This window comes from Dipteris shenzhenensis, chromosome 2, assembly GCF_047967505.1.
Source record: "Dipteris shenzhenensis isolate YYH24624 ecotype China chromosome 2, Dip_SZ_1.0, whole genome shotgun sequence".
Lineage (NCBI taxonomy): Eukaryota > Viridiplantae > Streptophyta > Polypodiopsida > Gleicheniales > Dipteridaceae > Dipteris > Dipteris shenzhenensis.
Window position 1 is genome coordinate 23340482 of NC_141597.1, and position 18082 is coordinate 23358563.

The 18082-nt window shown below is 43.0% G+C and overlaps 1 protein-coding gene across 3 annotated transcripts in view; it reads left to right on the forward strand.

The window, feature by feature from the left end:
* LOC147904503 (uncharacterized) overlaps positions 1-17473 on the forward strand; it is a 42863-nt gene extending 25390 nt beyond the window's left edge. Inside the window, exons 4-7 of one of the 3 annotated variants that reach the window (XM_087396772.1) lie at positions 15755-15880; positions 16299-16449; positions 16943-17085; positions 17240-17472. In XM_087396772.1, the coding sequence (XP_087252898.1) occupies positions 15755-15880; positions 16299-16355 (183 nt within the window). In that variant the 3' untranslated portion in view covers positions 16356-16449; positions 16943-17085; positions 17240-17472. Of the gene's footprint in view, positions 1-15754; positions 15881-16298; positions 16457-16942 lie in introns of all 3 variants that reach the window. The other 2 variants (XM_087396766.1, XM_087396758.1) reach the window with 2 other exon arrangements.
* Positions 17474-18082: the final 609 nt, after the last annotated feature.

Sequence of the window (18082 nt, forward strand, 5' to 3'; positions counted from 1 at the left end):
TCGTATTGATGAGGTCTCTCCAACTTACTGGATACAGGGTCAGAGCATTTTGAGGATCGAGCTCCATGAGGCGGTCCATCCTGATAGCTTGGATCCTCATCTCCCTCCAAAGGATAGCGTGTGGGAGGTAGTAGCCAGTATCACGGCATGGAACATTTGGGTTGCTCGCTGTAGTCTGGTGATGGGTGAGCATCCGGTTCCACCCTCTGTTGCAAATAAAAGTTCCCATAAATTCACGTCCTCGTGACATATGTCGCTGGGGACCCTCAATGCAAGACCACATTGTCTGCGTAAAGGAGAATCCGAATGAAGGAATAGAGATGATCCTGTGCCTCTTGGTGGTCGATAAAAGTCTCTTAGCATTGCATGAATTTTTTACAATTATTCTATTCATCTTGTAAAAGAAAGAAAGTGAGCTTGTAATTGAATATTGAGAATAGAGTAGATGTTGTTGTGTTAGTTAATTGGAAAGCATTTTGCATTTTGCACATAGCACATTGTATTTTTTAATAACCACACATTTGTGTGGAGTTTGAAACTGCACTATGTTGTGTTTTTAGAGGATGAGTTTGGGAATGTTCCTGGATTCATCTAGGTATATGCTTGGGAGAATTAGCGGACATGAAAATTTCACTTTGTGAAGTTTTCGTCCAAGTTGCGGCCTGCTGGTATTGCGATAATTCTTTCTATCTTAAATGGTGCGTTGCCCTATCAGCTAGATTTAGATTTAGATGCTTGTTTGGGACAGACTAAATTATGTAGGCCATCTTTTGGTGGTTCTAGTGATGCCCTATAGGCCATGGTATGTGCCTTGTAGGCATAAGTTTAGGCACTTATAGTGTTAGTGCCTTCTATGCCACATAGGACACTTAGTCCTATGTGACACCTAGGACACTTAGTCCTAGGCCTAGATACAAGTACTTTGTACTTGTGTTTAGGAACCTTATCTAAATATTTTGACGAGACTTCTACATCGACTTCGTCCTGTACCTGCACTCTCTCTCTCTCTCTTCGTTTCGTACCTACAGTGGTATCAGAGCAGGTTTTGCTTCCAGCTCTCAAGCTCTCCTCAGCCCCCGATCACTAGTACCTTTAGTGCTGTACTGTACTGCCACAGTCCATACGTGAGCAGACCTGCATCACCCGTACCTTCTGCGTCGTCACCGTACATCCGTACTCTGCGTCGTACTGTGCAGTCATACATTGCGCAGTACCTTCCGTACTCTGCGTCATCAGTTACCTTCAGTGGTAGTTCGCCGTACGTACAGTGAGCAGTTCACCGTACGCCGTACCTGCAGTGCACCATCGTACTGTACCGTACGTGAGAAGACCTGTGTCGTACTCGTACTCTGCGTAGTACATCCGCCGTCGTACTATACCGTACATGAGCATACTTGCGACCATACGATGCGTTGTACTCCATTTGTACGTCGTACTGTACCGTACGCCATTTCGTACCGTATTGTACGCCATTTCGTACCTTCGCTGTAAAAGGTCCTTGGTCTCACTGCAGTCATCTACAGATTTGGGGCTTTTGCAGGACATTGAAAAATTTGGGGCTTTCACACATTTGCCCTCTTTTTGGCCTATTTGCCCTAAAAAAATTTGGGGCTTTTGCCAAATTTGCTGTTTTTGCATCAGATTGCAGTACATTGGGTCAGATTGCAGGACATTCAGTTACATTTGCAGGACATTGAGTCAGATTGATGACAATGCCATAGTTCTCACTGGCACTTTGCAAAAAGGGCTTTATCACCTTGATCATCATTCAGCTGCACTTTCTATTGAAGCATTGGCCATTTCAGATTCACAGCTTGCTGAAACTCATCTTTGGCATGAGAGAATGGGCCATCTCAATTATAGAGCTCTTGCAAAGCTACATTCACAGCAGATGGCAAATGATGTACCTCAGACTCACACAGTTACTAAACATGTGTGTGAAGGTTGTCTTTTGGGTAAGATGCATCGATTTCCTTTTCAAAAGAATTGTCTAAAACTCTCACAAAGGAAATTGCAGCTAGTACACAGTGATGTCTGTGGCCCAATGAGGACAAATGCCATTGGAGGATACAAGTATTTCATGACTCTCATTGATGATTTCACAAGGTATTGCTGGGTATATCCTTTAAAGGCCAAATTTGAAGTTTTCTTATGCTTTCAGAGATGGTTGAATATGGTTGAGAATGAATCAGGATGCAAGCTTGTCTCCCTCAACACAGATAGGGGGGGTGAGTATATGTCAAAGGAGTTTGATGCATTTCTATCCTCACGGGGCATTATTCACTCATGCACTACTCCTTACACTCCTCAGCAGAATCCTGTTTTTGAAAGGAAAAATAGGTCCACAATGGAGATGGCCAGATGCATGCTTAAGGCCAAGTCTTTGCCCAATAAATTTTGGCTTGATGCAGTAATGTGTGCCAACTATGTGCTGAATAGATCACCTACACGGGCATTAAAGACTATTACACCTTATGAAGCATGGAAAGGCAGGAAGCCTTCACTTTCACACATGAGAGTTTTTGGGTCTCTTGCATATGTTCATGTACCATCTCAGCTGAGACATAAGCTTGATGACAAGGCAATCAAATGCATATTCATTGGTTACAGCCAGGAGAGCAGAGGGTATCGGTTATATCAACCAAAGTGCAAAGATTGTACCTAGGGGCAAGGAATTAAATGCATCCCAAGAGAGGGGTGAAATGTTGCATTAGGAAGGCCCTATATGGATGACATGTGGCATCTAGATCTATCTAGGGATTTGGGGTCTGCTAAGGCTAGTGAGAGAAGAGAAGGATGATTTTTACGTGATTTTGATGACAGCTCTCTCTCTCTTGCTTGGAAGTCTTGGCAGAATAGGCTGGGAGGAAAAATCAGGGTGCTACTCCCGTGATAAGAGATAAGGCTAGTATATAGAAGAGGAAGTTGACAGTTGGTATCAGAGCAGAAGGTTGGAGAGAGACGAATCGACGCTAGTCAGCGGAAGAAAGAAACGAATCAGAAGGCTGGCTAGTCGACGAACAGTAACGGGCTAACGGCAGTAGAGAGTCGTCGATCATACGGTGGTGCGTGAAGGTGCTACGCCGACGGACGGTAGCTGGTGACGGATCAATCGCGGCGCTCACGTGGACCCACGAACGGGCTGATGCAGCGATTCGACGAAGATAGCGTGGGGTTAGCTGGTTCGTTGACGCAAGAGATTAGTCCGTGGGCTGGGAGATTTATCGACAGGAACGGAGAGTAAGGTTCCCGTAACCCTGACGGAACAGGGACCGTTGGAAGGCACGGCGCCGATCGATTAACTCGGAGATTGCAAAGGCTTTGGCCAGAACTGTCGATGCACAGTCACAAGGCCTTGCTGGGCCACGGGTGGTGTTTAAGGAGTTTTACATAAGTGATTCGACGAGGAGCGCAGACTGGTCGTGAACGAACCGTGACGACGGTCGATAGGCAGGTTTAACGTGGTACGTAGGCTGGGTGACGCACAAGACCTCCATCTGACGGGTTGACCTGACGGAATACGGAATGAGGATTGATTCCTTTGGTAGATCGACGTACGCAAGCAGCTTGTGAACGGTGTGCAGGAGCAAATTGCTCGGGCTGCAAGCTGTGGGATTCGAAGTCCAGGGAGCACTTTATCTATTTTCCTTTTGGTTTTCGTTATTCCTGTTTTGTCGGAAGCAGTTAGACTTTTGTGGTTTTGGCAGTGGTCGCAGTTGATGATGCTATAGCAAGAACAAATTATGCTTGAGCAGATGCCTGTGTGCTTCAGTTAGAATTAGACTGCAGGAATTTCCCTAGTATAGGGAAAAGCGCCATCTGTGATATATGCCTGTATTAAATGCTTGATCAGTGTGAATGTGGGATTGCAAGAATTCCCTAGTATAGGGAATTGTGTTCAGAGTGTCAGTACACTGAATTGCATCAGTTTGTAAATACAGTGTTCTAGGGGTGTTTAAAAAAAAAAAAAAAAAAAGCCCCAAAACAAAACACCTATTGAACTAAATGGAAGCAGAAGAAGGGGCTTCCAGGAGGGACCCTGGTGAATCAGGAGTCCGGCCGACCCAGCAGGGATCGCGCCCAGTAGCTCATACTTTATCTGGCAGGATTGCATTGCTGGAGGATGCCTTGCAACAGTTGTTAGCGCAGCAATTACAAGCCAACGCAGGGCAATCTGAACTTAGGAGAGTGCTACAGAGTATGTCTGCCAGACCTTCTCGAGAAGAGAAGGGAAAGGCTCCAATGGAACTGGAGTCTAGTGTTCATACGGTCAAGCCTAGGAAGGCTAAAGTGCCAAATATTGCTAATTACAGACCGGAAAAGTATTCTGGTCGGATGAACGACCGTAGCTCCGATGTCATTGAGACCTGGTTACACAAATGGGACGAGGCGTTCGCCATTTGTGAGATCAGAAATGACATCAAAAAGATCCGCGAGGCCACCCATATGTTTAGTGAGGCTGCGCCCATATGTTTAGTGAGGCTGCGGATCGGTGGTGGATTAAACAACAAAAAGATGGCATAGCATCCACTACCTGGGAGGGTTTTAAAAGAGAGTTCAGGAAACACTTCTTACCTCCTGACGAGGCATCCCGAGCTTGGGATCAATATAGGAACCTTCGTCAGAGAAATTTATCAGTGGCAGAATACACTGATAAGTTTCGAGAGAGTGTAATGAAGGTTGACGAACCCCTGCCTCAATCAATCCAAGTGAAAGATTTCATATTTGGATTGAATGATCGATTAAGAATGGAAGTTCGGGCTAAGTACGCGAACACGCTAGATGATGCAATAGCTATAGCCCTGAACTACGAGGATGCCAAGGGCAGCAAGCCAAGTGGGTTTGCACAGGTCGGAACCCAGTATGGGTATCCGAAGAAATCTGGGTTTAAGAAGAAGTGGGCTAGTAGAGGGAGTGGTTCGCAGCCTAGTGGTCAAGCCAAGCAGGCGAGACCGGCTGAAACTCCTAAGCCAAGTACCACCATTGGAGTGAAAAGGAAAGTAACTCCAATGGCAGCCCGGGCTTGGTCTAAGTCTCCCTTGAACCCAGAACAAAGGGAAAAAGCGAGGAGAGAAGGCTTATGCTTTGGTTGCCTTCAACCTCATCAGTGGAGAGATTGTCCACGTAATAAAGATCGTCGGATGGCTGAGATGGTGATCTCAGAGTGCGACGTGGAGATGCAGGGAAGTCCCAGAGCGGAAGAGATGCAGATTCAGCTAGCGGGATCTTCTCAGAGGTTAGTACCTTGTTTGTTCTGTGTGTCTGTTACTAAGTTAGTGACGAGTGCACCTGATAACATCCTATCTAAGCCCGCAGCAACGGGGTATACAGCCTTCAATGATACGGAGTTAATCAAAATGAAAGGGCAAGTGGCCAGTCATGATGTCATTGTGTTGTTTGACTCAGCGTCAACTCACAATGTGATTAACTCCAAGCTCGTGAAAAGGCTGAAATTAAAGACAAGTCCATTTGACTATGCGTATACAGTCAGGATGGCCGATGGAAGTTCAACTGAAGTATGGGACCAAAGGGTTACCCAGTTAGAGCTTCGGATTCAGGACTATGCTGAGAAGCTTGATTTTGAAATAACCAAGCTTGCTCATGCGGATATAGCCCTGGGAATGGCGTGGCATTCTAGGAAGAATCCAGCCATTGATTGGAAAAAGCACGTGTATCAATTCAAGATGAATGATGTGCTTTATGTCTTGCGAGGTGAAAAAGATATACCTCAGGGACCGTTGGTTTCCGTGATGGAAATCAGAAAGGCTCAAGTAGAGTTTTTATACCTTTGCACAGCATCGGTAGAGTCAGTGGATGAGTCTTCGGCTAGCACTGATGTTATGCAAAGTGATGAGATGGCCAAGCTGGCTAACCTTATAACAGAGGAGTTCTCTGAATGTTTTAGGGATGAACTACCTTATGGGTTACCTCCAGAGCGGAAAGTTCAGCATAAGATTGAACTGATCCCGGGGGCAGAACCTGTAAATAGACCTCCCTATAGAATGAGTTTTACTGAAGAAGCGGAGGTGCGTAGGCAACTGGAAGAATACCTCAACTTGGGGCAGATTCAACCAAATTTCTCACCTTTTGCTTCACCAGTGATATTAAAGAGAAAAAAGGATGATACGTTTCGCCTCTGTATAGATTACAGAGCATTGAATAATATCACTGTTAAGCACAGGTATCCGATGGCTCGGATTGATGATTTGCTAGATGCATTACATGGAGCCGTGATTTTCAGCAAGATAGATCTTAAGTGCGGCTATCATCAGATCCGGATTAGAGCCGAGGATGTGCATAAAACCGCTTTTAGAAGCAGGTTTGGTCATTATGAGCTTTTGGTAATGCCCTTCGGACTTACCAATGCTCCAGCGACCTTCGTCATGCTTATGAACGATTTACTACGTCCGTATATCGGAAAGTTCGTAGTACATTTCATTGACGATATCTTGATATTCAGTAAAAGTGTTACTGAGCATTGTGAACACTTAAGGATAGTGTTCAGTACTTTGAGGAAAGCCAGTCTTTACGTGAATAAAAAGAAAACTATACTGTGTATGGTTAGGCTTGAGTACTTAGGGTTCATAATTACTCCACAGGGGGTAGAAATGGATCCAAAGAAAGTGGCTGCGATACTAACTTGGCCAATCCCTCAGAGTCTGACCGCGTTGTTGCGATCATTCTTGGGATTTGTCCAGTTTTATAGAAGGCATATCAAAGGATATTCCGAAATAGTATCGCCATTGGCTGATCTGACCTCAGATAAAGTACCTTTTATTTGGGGACAGAATCAACAAGAAAGTTTTAACACCATAAAACAAGCTGTGGTCTCAGGACCGGTGTTAAAAATAGTTGATCCCCAGAAACCGTTGTTCCTAGAAACCGATGCGAGTGGCATTGCGGTAGGAGCAGTTCTCCTTCAAGAGGGAAGGCCAGTAGCCTTTGAAAGCAAGAAGCTTTCTCCCTCTCAAAGGAATTGGCCAACTCATGAATTGGAGTTGTAGAGTTGTATGCTGTTATCCATGCTTTGAAAACATGGAGGCATTATCTGTATGGTTCAGAGTTTTATGTGGATGTGGATCATGATACTCTGAAACATTTCTGTAAACAGCCTGACTTGAGGGGCCGCCAAGCTAGGTGGGCAGAGCTCATGCAGGAGTTTAATCTAACGATTCGGTACCGAAGAGGAAAAGACAATAAGGTAGCTGATGCGTTGTCTCGCATTATGCACAACCTGAGTTTCACGGTATTAGAGAGTGCTCTAATGACCGAGATCAGAGAAACTCAGAAGGTGGACGAGTTTGTCCAGAGCTTATGGCCTAAGGCTCATGTGTTAAAACCCGGGGAAAATGAAAAGGATGACCTGGCATCCAGAAAAGGCCAAACTTATGCAAGATATACCATAAGGGATGGTATGCTAGTTAGAAATGCCAAGGTTGTAGTACCTGGTCAGAATGATCTCAGGCAGAGAGTCATTCGACAATGCCATGATAGCCCGTGTGCGGGACATCCAGGTGTCGAGAAGACATATGATCTCGTGAAGTGAGATTTCTTTTGGCCAAAGATGAAAAAGCATATTCATGAATATGTGACACGGTGTTTCTCGTGTCAGGTAAGTAAGGCCGAACGGGTGAAGCCACCCGGACTTTTACAGCCCTTGGAAATACCACTAAGTAAGTGGGAGAGCATTTCCATGGATTTTATTGTAGGACTACCTGCAACACAAGGAGGGTATAATTCTATCCTTGTGGTGGTTGATCGTCTAACCAAGATGGCTCACTTCATTCCGACTAGAGAGTCTATTAGTGCCCCGCAAGTAGCGGATTTGTTTATTAGACATATATTTCGTCTGCATGGATTGCCTAGATCCATAGTGTCAAACAGAGATGTCAGGTTTACCGGTCACTTTTGGACAGCGGTATTTGAGACACTAAGAACTGAGTTGGGAATGAGTAGTGGGGATCATCCTGAGACGGATGGTTAGACGGAGAGAGTCAAGCAGACTTTAGAAGATATGCTGAGGGCATATGTGTCATTGAGGCAACATACATGGGACAAGTGGTTACCATTGTTGGAGTTTGCCTACAATGATAGGAAACATTCATCTACTGGGTTCAGTCCGTTTGAGCTGAACTATGGTTATAGACCAGCTAATCCAACTATAGTTGGAGTACCTCAGAAAGTGCCTAGTGCCGCGAACTTTGTAGTTCAGATGTGGGAGATGCTAGCACTTGCAAGAGCTAATATCCGCCAGGCTATGGATAGAGCCAAGGTGTATGCGGATGAAAATCGGTCTATAAGAGTATTTGAAGAAGGAGAAAAAGTTTTTCTCAGAATTCCTTCGCACTCGAAGTCGTTGACTTCAGGAGAGTGTGCTAAGTTATCACCTCGATACTGTGGGCCGTGGTTAATTCTAAAGAGAATAGGCAGTGTAGCCTATAAATTAGAATTGCCACCGGGGTGTAAGGTGCACCCGGTTTTTCATGTTTCACGTTTAAAGAAATTTTTACATACTGGTGACTCACTAATCGAAGGTGTGGTTTTGTTTCAGGAGATAGAGGATATTGCAAGGCGCAAACCAACAAGAATCCTGGACCGAGGATCAATGCAAATACGAAATCGGAAGATACCCACGGTGTTGGTTGCATGGCATGGTCAGCTACCTGGGAATCCGTATATCAGTTGCGGAGAGTGTTCCCAGACTTTATCATCGAGGACGCTGATGTCTGAAGAGGGAAGGAATGTTACGCTCTAGCCGAGGTAGCATGACCTCGGAAGAATCAGTCGACATTTCCCTTATAGGATCTATCTTTGTAATATATGTGTTTGCGCTTTATGTAAATGATCGGGAGGGATTAATGTCAAGGTCCTAGGTGAGGGCTGATAGCACCAGACTAGATAGATCTGAGACCAAGGGCCTAGTGCAAAGATTGTGCCTAGGGGCAAGGAATTAAATGCATCCCAAGAGAGGGGTGAAATGTTGCATTAGGAAGGCCCTATATGGATGACATGTGGCATCTAGATCTATCTAGGGATTTGGGGTCTGCTAAGGCTAGTGAGAGAAGAGAAGGATGATTTTTACGTGATTTTGATGACAGCTCTCTCTCTCTTGCTTGGAAGTCTTGGCAGAATAGGCTGGGAGGAAAAATCAGGGTGCTACTCCCGTGATAGGAGAGATAAGGCTAGTATATAGAAGAGGAAGTTGACAGGTTACCTCTACCATCATCAGAAGAGGATTTTGAGCAGCAACATGTGCCTCCTGCAGGCCCTCCACAAAGCAATAATCAGCCTCAACCTCATGCTGATTTGCAGGTTTCTCTTCCGGCACAAAATGATCCCATTACTCATGATGCAGTCATTGAAGAAAGAGCTGTTAATAGACAGCAAAGGCAAGCTCCCAGATGGCTTCTGGATACATTGAGGGACAGCAAACAAGATCAGCCTTTTGCTGCCCGGACAAGATCAGGGAATAGACAGAATGGTGACTTTCTTGAGTTTGCACTCCTTGCTACAGCTTGCAATGAAGAGCCTTTGTGCCATAAAGATGCTTTTGACAGCAAAGAGTGGATGGATGCAATGCAAGCTGAGTTACAATCTATTGCCAAAAATGACACTTGGGAATTAGTAGATCCCCCACCTGGCAAGCATGCCATTGGAACGCGGTGGGTCTACAAATTAAAAAGGAAATCTGATGGCAGCATAGATCGATACAAAGCCCGTCTTGTTGCAAAAGGGTATGCCCAACAACAAGGCATTGACTTTGAGGAGACATTTGCTCCCACATCCAGGATTACTACCATTCGATGTGTCATTGCCATTGCAGCCCATCATCATTGGCAAGTGCACCAACTTGACATCAAGACTGCTTTTCTTCACGGGGATCTGCAGGAAGAAGTCCATGTTACACAACCTCCTGGCTTTGAGGTTGTTAATTCTGAAAATAAGGTATGCCGGCTTAGAAAAGCCCTTTATGGTTTGAAGCAGGCACCCAGGGCATGGTATGCCAAAATTCATGCACACTTACTATCCCTTGGTTTTCAGAATAGTCCCACAGAACCCACTCTTTATTTCCGTGGGAGTGGATCTGATTTTTTAGTGCTGATTTTATATGTGGATGATATGCTTATCACGGGCCCAGATACTCAGCAAATTGCAGCTTTCAAGGCTGATTTGCAGCAGATTTTTGATATGTCAGACATGGGACAGCTCCATTATTATTTGGGCATTCAGTTTGCTCATGTTGAGGGGGGTATCATGATGTCTCAGTCCAAGTATATTGGACAGCTCCTTGATCGTTTTCAGTTTGAGGATTGCAAGCCAATCTCTACTCCAGTGGACCCTGGCTTCAAATTCTCAGCTCATGATGGGAGCGCACCATGTGATATCACTCTTCATCAGCAGGCTGTTGGATGCCTTATTTATTTATGTCACACCAGACCTGACTTGTAGTATGCAGTATCTCAGCTCAGCAGATTCATGCACATGCCCAGTTCACAACATTGGCAGGCAATGAAGAGAGTCTTCAGATATCTCAGAGGCACTCAGGATTTAGCCCTCTTCTATGGTGATCAGGGTTCACTTACCATGCATGCTTACACAAATAGTGACTGGGCAGGATGTTCCGACACCAGAGTGTCACATACTGGCAATTGTTTTTTGCTTGGCAATTCATGTATTTCTTGGCTCAGCAAGAAGCAACCGACAGTTGCCACGTCTAGTTGTGAGGCTGAGTACAGGGCAGCCTTCACCGCTACAGTAGAGTGTGTTTGGCTTCTACAGTTACTTACAGATCTTGGTATTTGCTAGACATCCTCCACTATTGTCTACACTGACAGCTAGAGTGCTTTGGCCATTGCGTGTAACCTAGTGTTTCATGCGCGTACCAAGCATATTGAGGTTCACTATCATTATGTTCGGGAGCGGTTGTCAGCAGGAGACATAGAGTTGTCCTATCTTCCCACAGAGGACAACATCGCAGATATGTTTACAACGGCACTTCCTCGTCCCAAGTTCGAATTCTTCCGATAGGCTTTACACTTGGTTTCCTTTGTTACACGATTTGACATTCCTTGTACGTTTATAGGTGGCTATATCCTTTTGGATGAACATGTGCCACCATGACGAGAAACTACCAGGTATTCTGAGACGTTTCCAGAGTACTTCAGCCCATCGCATGGAGGGGGGTTTGTAGGCCATCTTTTGGTGGTTCTAGTGATGCCCTATAGGCCATGGTATGTGCCTTGTAGGCATAAGTGTAGGCACTTATAGTGTTAGTGCCTTCTATGCCACATAGGACACTTAGTCCTATGTGACACCTAGGACACTTAGTCCTAGGCCTAGATACAAGTACTTTGTACTTGCGTTTAGAAACCTTATCTAAATATTTTGACGAGACTTCTACATCGACTTTGTCCTGTACCTGCACTCTCTCTCTTTCTCTTCGTTTCGTACCTACAGTTTAGACTTCATAAGTAGTTGTAGCTTGAATGAAGAGATTTGGACTACCTTTTGATTAGCCTTCTCCTTTAGTGCTAGCCTTCGTCATGGCTGAGTTTGCCCTTCACCTCCGGAGAGCCGACAGAACCTGAGTACAAAGACTTTGTATAAATGGATGCTCAAGTATGTGTGAGAGCATACTTTTATACTATGATCTACACCCACTGTTGGGCGATGATGACGTTAGTGGGGATGTCATAGTAGCTAGTCCCTGCTATGCATGATGGAGTTATGGTTTTCAATCTTATGAGTGACTCTCGTGAGATTGAAACTGCAGTATGTTTTGTTTTTAGAGGATGAGTTTGGGAATGTTCTTGGATTCATCATCTAGGTATATGCTTCTGCCGTATTAGCGGACATGCAAATTTCACATTGTGAAGTTTTCGTCCAAGTTGCGGCCTGTTGGTATTGCGATAATTCTTTCCATCTTAAATGGTGCGTCGTCCTATCAGCTAGACTTACATTTAGATGCTCGTTTGGGAGAGACTAAAATGAAATGGTGTAGACTTCACAAGCAGTGGTAGCTTGAATGAAGAGATCTGGACTACCTTTTGATTCGCCTTCTGCTTTAGTGCTAGCCTTCGTCATGGCTGATTTAGTGCTAGCCTTCGTCATGGCTGAGTTCGCCCTTCACCTCCGGAGTGTCGACAGAAACTCAGTACAAAGACTTTGTATAAATGGATGCTCAAGTATGTGTGGCTGTGTGGATTTGTATTTGTGAGAGCATACTTTTATACTATGGTCTACATCCACTGTTGGGCGATGATGACGTCAGTGGGGATGTCATAGTAGCTAGTCCCTACTATGCGTGATGAAGTTTATGCTTTTCAATCTTATGAGTGACTATCGTGAGATTGAAACTGCACTATGTTGTGTTTTTAGAGGATGAGTTTGGGAATGTTCCTGGATTCATCTAGGTATATGCTTCTGCCATATTAGTAGACATGCAAATTTCACATTGTGAAGTTTTCGTCCAAGTTGCGGGCTGCTAGTATTGCGATAATTCTTTCCATCTTAAATGGTGCGTTGCCCTATCAGCTAGATTTATATTTAGATGCTCGTTTGGGAGAGACTAAAAGGAAATGGTTTAGACTTCACAAGCAGTTGTAGCTTGAATGAAGAGATTTGGACTACCTTTTGATTAGCCTTCTTCTTTAGTGCTACCTTTGTCATGGCTGAGTTTGCCCTTCACCTCCCGGGTGCCGACAGAAACTCAGTACAAAGACTTTGTATAAATGGATGCTCATGTATGTGTGGGTGTGTGGATTTGTATGTGTGAGAGCATACTTTTATACTATGGTCTACACCCACTGTCGGGCGCTGGTGACGTCAGTGGGGATGTCATAGTAGCTAGTCCCTGCTATGCGTGATGGAATTTATGGTTTTCAATCTTATGAGTGACTATGGTGAGATTGAAACTGCACTATATTGTGTTTTTAGAGGATGAGTTTGGGAAGGTTCTTGGATTCATCTAGGTATATGCTTTTGCCGTATTAGGGGACATGCAAATTTCACATTGTGAAGTTTTTGTCCAAGTTGCGGCCTGCTGGTATTGCGATAATTCTTTCTATCTTAAATGGTGCGTTGCCCTATTAGCTAGATTTAGATTTAGGTGCTCGTTTGGGAGAGACTAAAATGAAATGGTTTAGACTTCACAAGCAGTTGTAGCTTGAATGAAGAGATTTGGACTACCTTTTGATTAGCCTTCTCCTTTAGTTCTAGCCTATGCCATGGCTGATTTTGCCCTTCACTTCCGGAGTGCCGATAGAAATCGGTACAAAGACTTTGCTCAAGTATGTGTGGGTGTGTGGATTTGTCTGTGTGAGAGCATACTTTTATACTATGGTCTACACCCACTGTTGGGCATTGGTGATGTCAGTGGGGATGTCATAGTAGCTAGTCCCTACTATGCGTGATAGTTTATGGTTTTCAATCTTATGAGTGACTATCATGAGATTGAAACTGCACTATGTTGTGCACAAGCAGTTGTAGCTTGAATGAAGAGATTTGGACTATCTTTTGATTAGCCTTCTCCATTAGTGCTAGCCTTCGTCATGGTTGAGTTTGCCCTTCACCTTTGGAGTGCCGACAGAAACTCAGTACAAAGACTTTGTATAAATGGATGCTCAAGTATGTGTGGGTGTGTGGAGTTGTATGTGTGAGAGCATACTTTTATACTATGGTCTACACCCATTGTTGGGCGTCGATGACGTCAGTGGGGATGCCATAATAGCTATGCGTGATGGAGTTTATGGTTTTCGATCTTGTGAGTGACTATCGTGAGATTGAAACTGCACTATGTTGTGTTTTTAGAGGATGAGTTTGGGAATGTTCCTGGATTCATCTAGGTATATGCTTCTACTGTATTAGCGAACATGCAAATTTCACATTGTGAAGTTTTCGTCCAAGTTCCGGCCTGCTGGTATTGCGATAATTCTTTCTATCTTAAATGGTGCGTTGCCCTATCAGCTAGATTTAGATTTAGATGCTCGTTTGGGAGAGACTAAAATGAAATCCTTTAGACTTCACAAGCAGTTGTAGCCTGAATGAAGAGATTTGGACTACCTTTTGATTAGCCTTCTCCTTTAGTGCTCGCCTTCGTCATGGCTGAGTTTGCCCTTCATCTCCGGAGTGCTGAGAGAAACTCAGTACAAAGACTTTGTATAAATGGATGCTCAAGTATGTGTGGGTGTGTGGATTTGTATGTGTGAGAGCATACTTTTATACTATGGTTTACACCCACTGTTGGGCGCTGATGACGTCAGTGGGGATGTCATAGTAGCTAGTCCTTGCTATGCGTGATGGAGTTTATGGGTTTCAATCTTATGAGTGACTATCGTGAGATTGAAACTGCACTATGTTGTGTTTTTAGAGGATGAGTTTGGGAATGTTCCTGGATTCATCTATGTATATGCTTCTGCCGTATTAGGGGACATGCAAATTTCACATTGTGAAGTTTTCGTCCAAGTTGCGGCCTGCTGGTATTGCAATAATTCTTTCCATCTTAAATGGTGCATTGCCCTATTAGCTAGATTTAGATTTAGATGCTCGTTTGGGAGAGACTAAAATGAAATGGTTTAGACTTCACAAGCAGTTGTAGCTTGAATGAAGAGATTTGGACTACCTTTTGATTAGCCTTCTCCTTTAGTGCTAACCTTCGTCATGGCTGAGTTTGCCCTTCACCTCCAGAGTGCCGACAGAAACTCAGTACAAAGACTTTGTATAAATGGATGCTCAAGTATGTGTGGGTGTGTGGATTTGTATGTGTGAGAGCACACTTTTATACTATGGTCTACACCCACTGTTGGGCGCTGATGTCGTCAGTGGGGATGTCATAGTAGCTAGTCCCTGCTATGCGTGATGGAGTTTATGGTTTTCAATCTTATGAGTGGTTATCGTGAGATTGAAGCTGCACTATGTTGTGTTTTTAGAGGATGAGTTTGGGAATGTTCCTAGATTCATCTAGGTATATGCTTCTACCGTATTAGTAAACATGAAATTTCACATTGTGAAGTTTTTGTCCAAGTTGCGGCCTGCTGGTATTGCGATAATTATTTCTATCTTAAATGTTGCATTGCCCTATCAGCTAGATTTAGTTTTAGATGCTCGTTTGGGAGAGACTAAAATGGAATGATTTAGACTTCACAAGCAGTTGTAGCTTGAATGAAGAGATTTGGACTACCTTTTGATTAGCCTTCTCCTTTAGTGGGTAGCCTTCGTCATGGCTGAGTTTGCCCTTCACCTCCGGAGTGCCGACAGAAACTCAATACAAAGACTTTGTATAAATGGATGCTCAAGTATGTGTGGGTGTGTGGATTTGTATGTGTGAGATCATACTTTTATGCTATGGTCTACACCCACTATTGGGCGCTGATGACATCAGTGGGGATGTCATAGTAGCTAGTCCCTGCTATGCATGATGGAGTTTATGGTTTTCAATCTTATGAGTGACTATCGTGAGATTGAAACTGCACTATGTTGTGTTTTTAGAGGATGAGTTTGGGTATGTTCTTGGATTCATCTAGGTATATTAGATTGAGCATATTGTCAAGTTGTGAGCTGTCAAAAACAAAGTACAAAAAAGTGTTTAATGGGTAAGAATTGTGCATTCAAGGATAGCATCAAGTGTCTCTCCTCCTTAGCTACCTTTCATTGGTACTGGATTTTTATCTGGGAGCCTGCTTATTAAAAAATAGGAATTCTGGTTTGGGAGCCTGGAGGAGACTGATGTGGTAGTTGAATTCTATTTTGTTTGCAGATTGCAGAAGCGGAAGTACGCTATGAATATGCATGGCATTATAAAATTCCGTATCCTCGCCTGCACAATTTTGCAACTGGCACGATGGTGGAAAAACCTAGCAAAATAACAGGCCCTGTGTATGAGGTAAGTTGATATTGCTTCCATTTGCATAGACAATGGTAGTTTTGGTCATTTAGTGTATTCATATGGTGCTGGGGCTTCAGCTAGCAAGTGGCCTGGTTTGGTAAGCTCTTAGTTTGAGTTTTTTTTTTTGTTATGCTCTATTATTGTTGTTTTTGTTGGAATAAATACTTTAAAATACTTCTTTCTCTTTTATATCTTTCCCTTCTTTTGGTTTTATATCTTAGTAAATACTGGGCTTATCTGAGAGATTCCAAAATGTTTCAGAACACAGATGGCAGCTTCTGCTTGCATACTGATGAGAAGACAAGCTCAGCTTTGCTTACTAATTAGTTTCAGTGTTGTTTACAACTCTCCTCAGCAATATGTAAAATGGGATATGTTCTACTCATATGAATATGTCAAATGCAATTGGTTTCAGGTACCTCTGCAGGAAGATTCATGGGAGGATGAACGAGAGGTAAACATGGCATTTTAGTATTAATTGTCCTCATTTTCTTAACAATGGTGGCAACTTCCTCAATGGATGAAGCTGTTGAAGAAGTCAGTGGCCAGAATTTACTTTGATACAGGTCATTAGTGAGTGTCTTGCCCTCTTGTGTTTATTACGGAAGGTTGGAATTGACATTAAAATATAGCATTCAGATGTCTAGTTTTGCCTTACTTTTGAAAGCTTTAATTCGTCCCTCAATGCATTAAAATATAGCTTTCAGATGTCTAGTTTTGCCTTACTTTTGAAAGCATTAATTCGTCCCTCAATGCATGAAGCTAGAAGGGAAAGAACATACATTCTAAATTTCTCCATATGGAGAATGTGCCTTCTTTTCCAACTTGAGATTGTGTACCTTTATCTAGCTATTCTTTATTATTTTCAACAAGACGAAGTGTAATGCAAGATGCAGATCAACTTCAATAAAAATTTCTGCAATGGATAATGTGAAGGATGAACAATATGTAGAAGCTCCTTTTTCTTTCAATCTAGATCACAGATGAGGTATATAATTATGAAACTGGAAGGACGCAAGCATGCATTTCTGCTGACATTCTTGAATTTTTTGGATGCAGTAAATGGGGCCTTAACTGAGCAAGGTTGGTTTCTATGAGTAGTTATCATGTTCACTCGTGCACAAACTCTTTATCTCTCTCATGTTGCAACTCCTCGGCTCCTTCGGTGCACATTCAGTTTGTGAAATAAAGTTGCTTTTATGGTAATGCTTTTGAGTGGGGATGTCTTTAGACACTGCATGTAACTGGGATGTAGTAGTTTTTTTGACTGAGTTGCAGCATTTTTGTTCACGTTGTTGTTTTTCTCAATGCTTGTGGTCAAGGTTGGTGCTGAGTAGTGTTGTACATATATCACAGGTGATTTTATCCTAGTGCAATCACTCAGGAGTCCAATAAACTACATTTTAGAGATGGCACTGAATTGTCCAGACAAAGATTAGGATTAGTTTATGATATCCATAAGTACAAATCGTGCTACACTACAAACATCTGTGATAATAACTTAACTAATTGCAAAATAAATTATTTACCATTATCACTTCACTTCATTCACTGATGATTTTATCTTTAAAACCGTCCCTTAAAATTGTAGCCCACAAATTGCTTAACAAGCGAAGGCTGTTAACGATGAGCTGTAGAATGTGCCAAGGGACAGATGCAGATGATATCTTGAAGATCATTGTTTGTACAATGTACTTTGAGGTAGCAAGATCCAACATGCTTTGCTAATTTGTGGGCTGTGACATATGTGATGAGTGGAATCTTGTTTTTTGTCATTGTATTGCCAACCTTGAAACATATACCTTGACATGAAACGGCACACTTTGGTGAGGAGTTTTGCATGATAGAATAGCGTGTGCCATAGAAGAACATAATGTTGCATTTATACTTGGTGTTACAAGGACTTAGGATCTAACATCTTTGGCATTTGATTTTATTTTTCACACAAATTTCATGTAGGAGGAAACCTTCTCTCTTTTCAAGTCTTCTCTAGTAGAACTTGTATCCTATATGTAACAAACAAAGCAAAGAATTTGGCATTTCTAATTTGAAAGGCACATTAAACTCTCTATCAACTTAGGCTCTCTGCACATACTACTTTTGAGCTTTCAATTTTGAATTAGATCAATTGGAAGTTTAACCTAATGAAAAGACCTAGTTTATTTAGTTAGTGTTTTTTGTCTATTGTTGGAGTTGGAC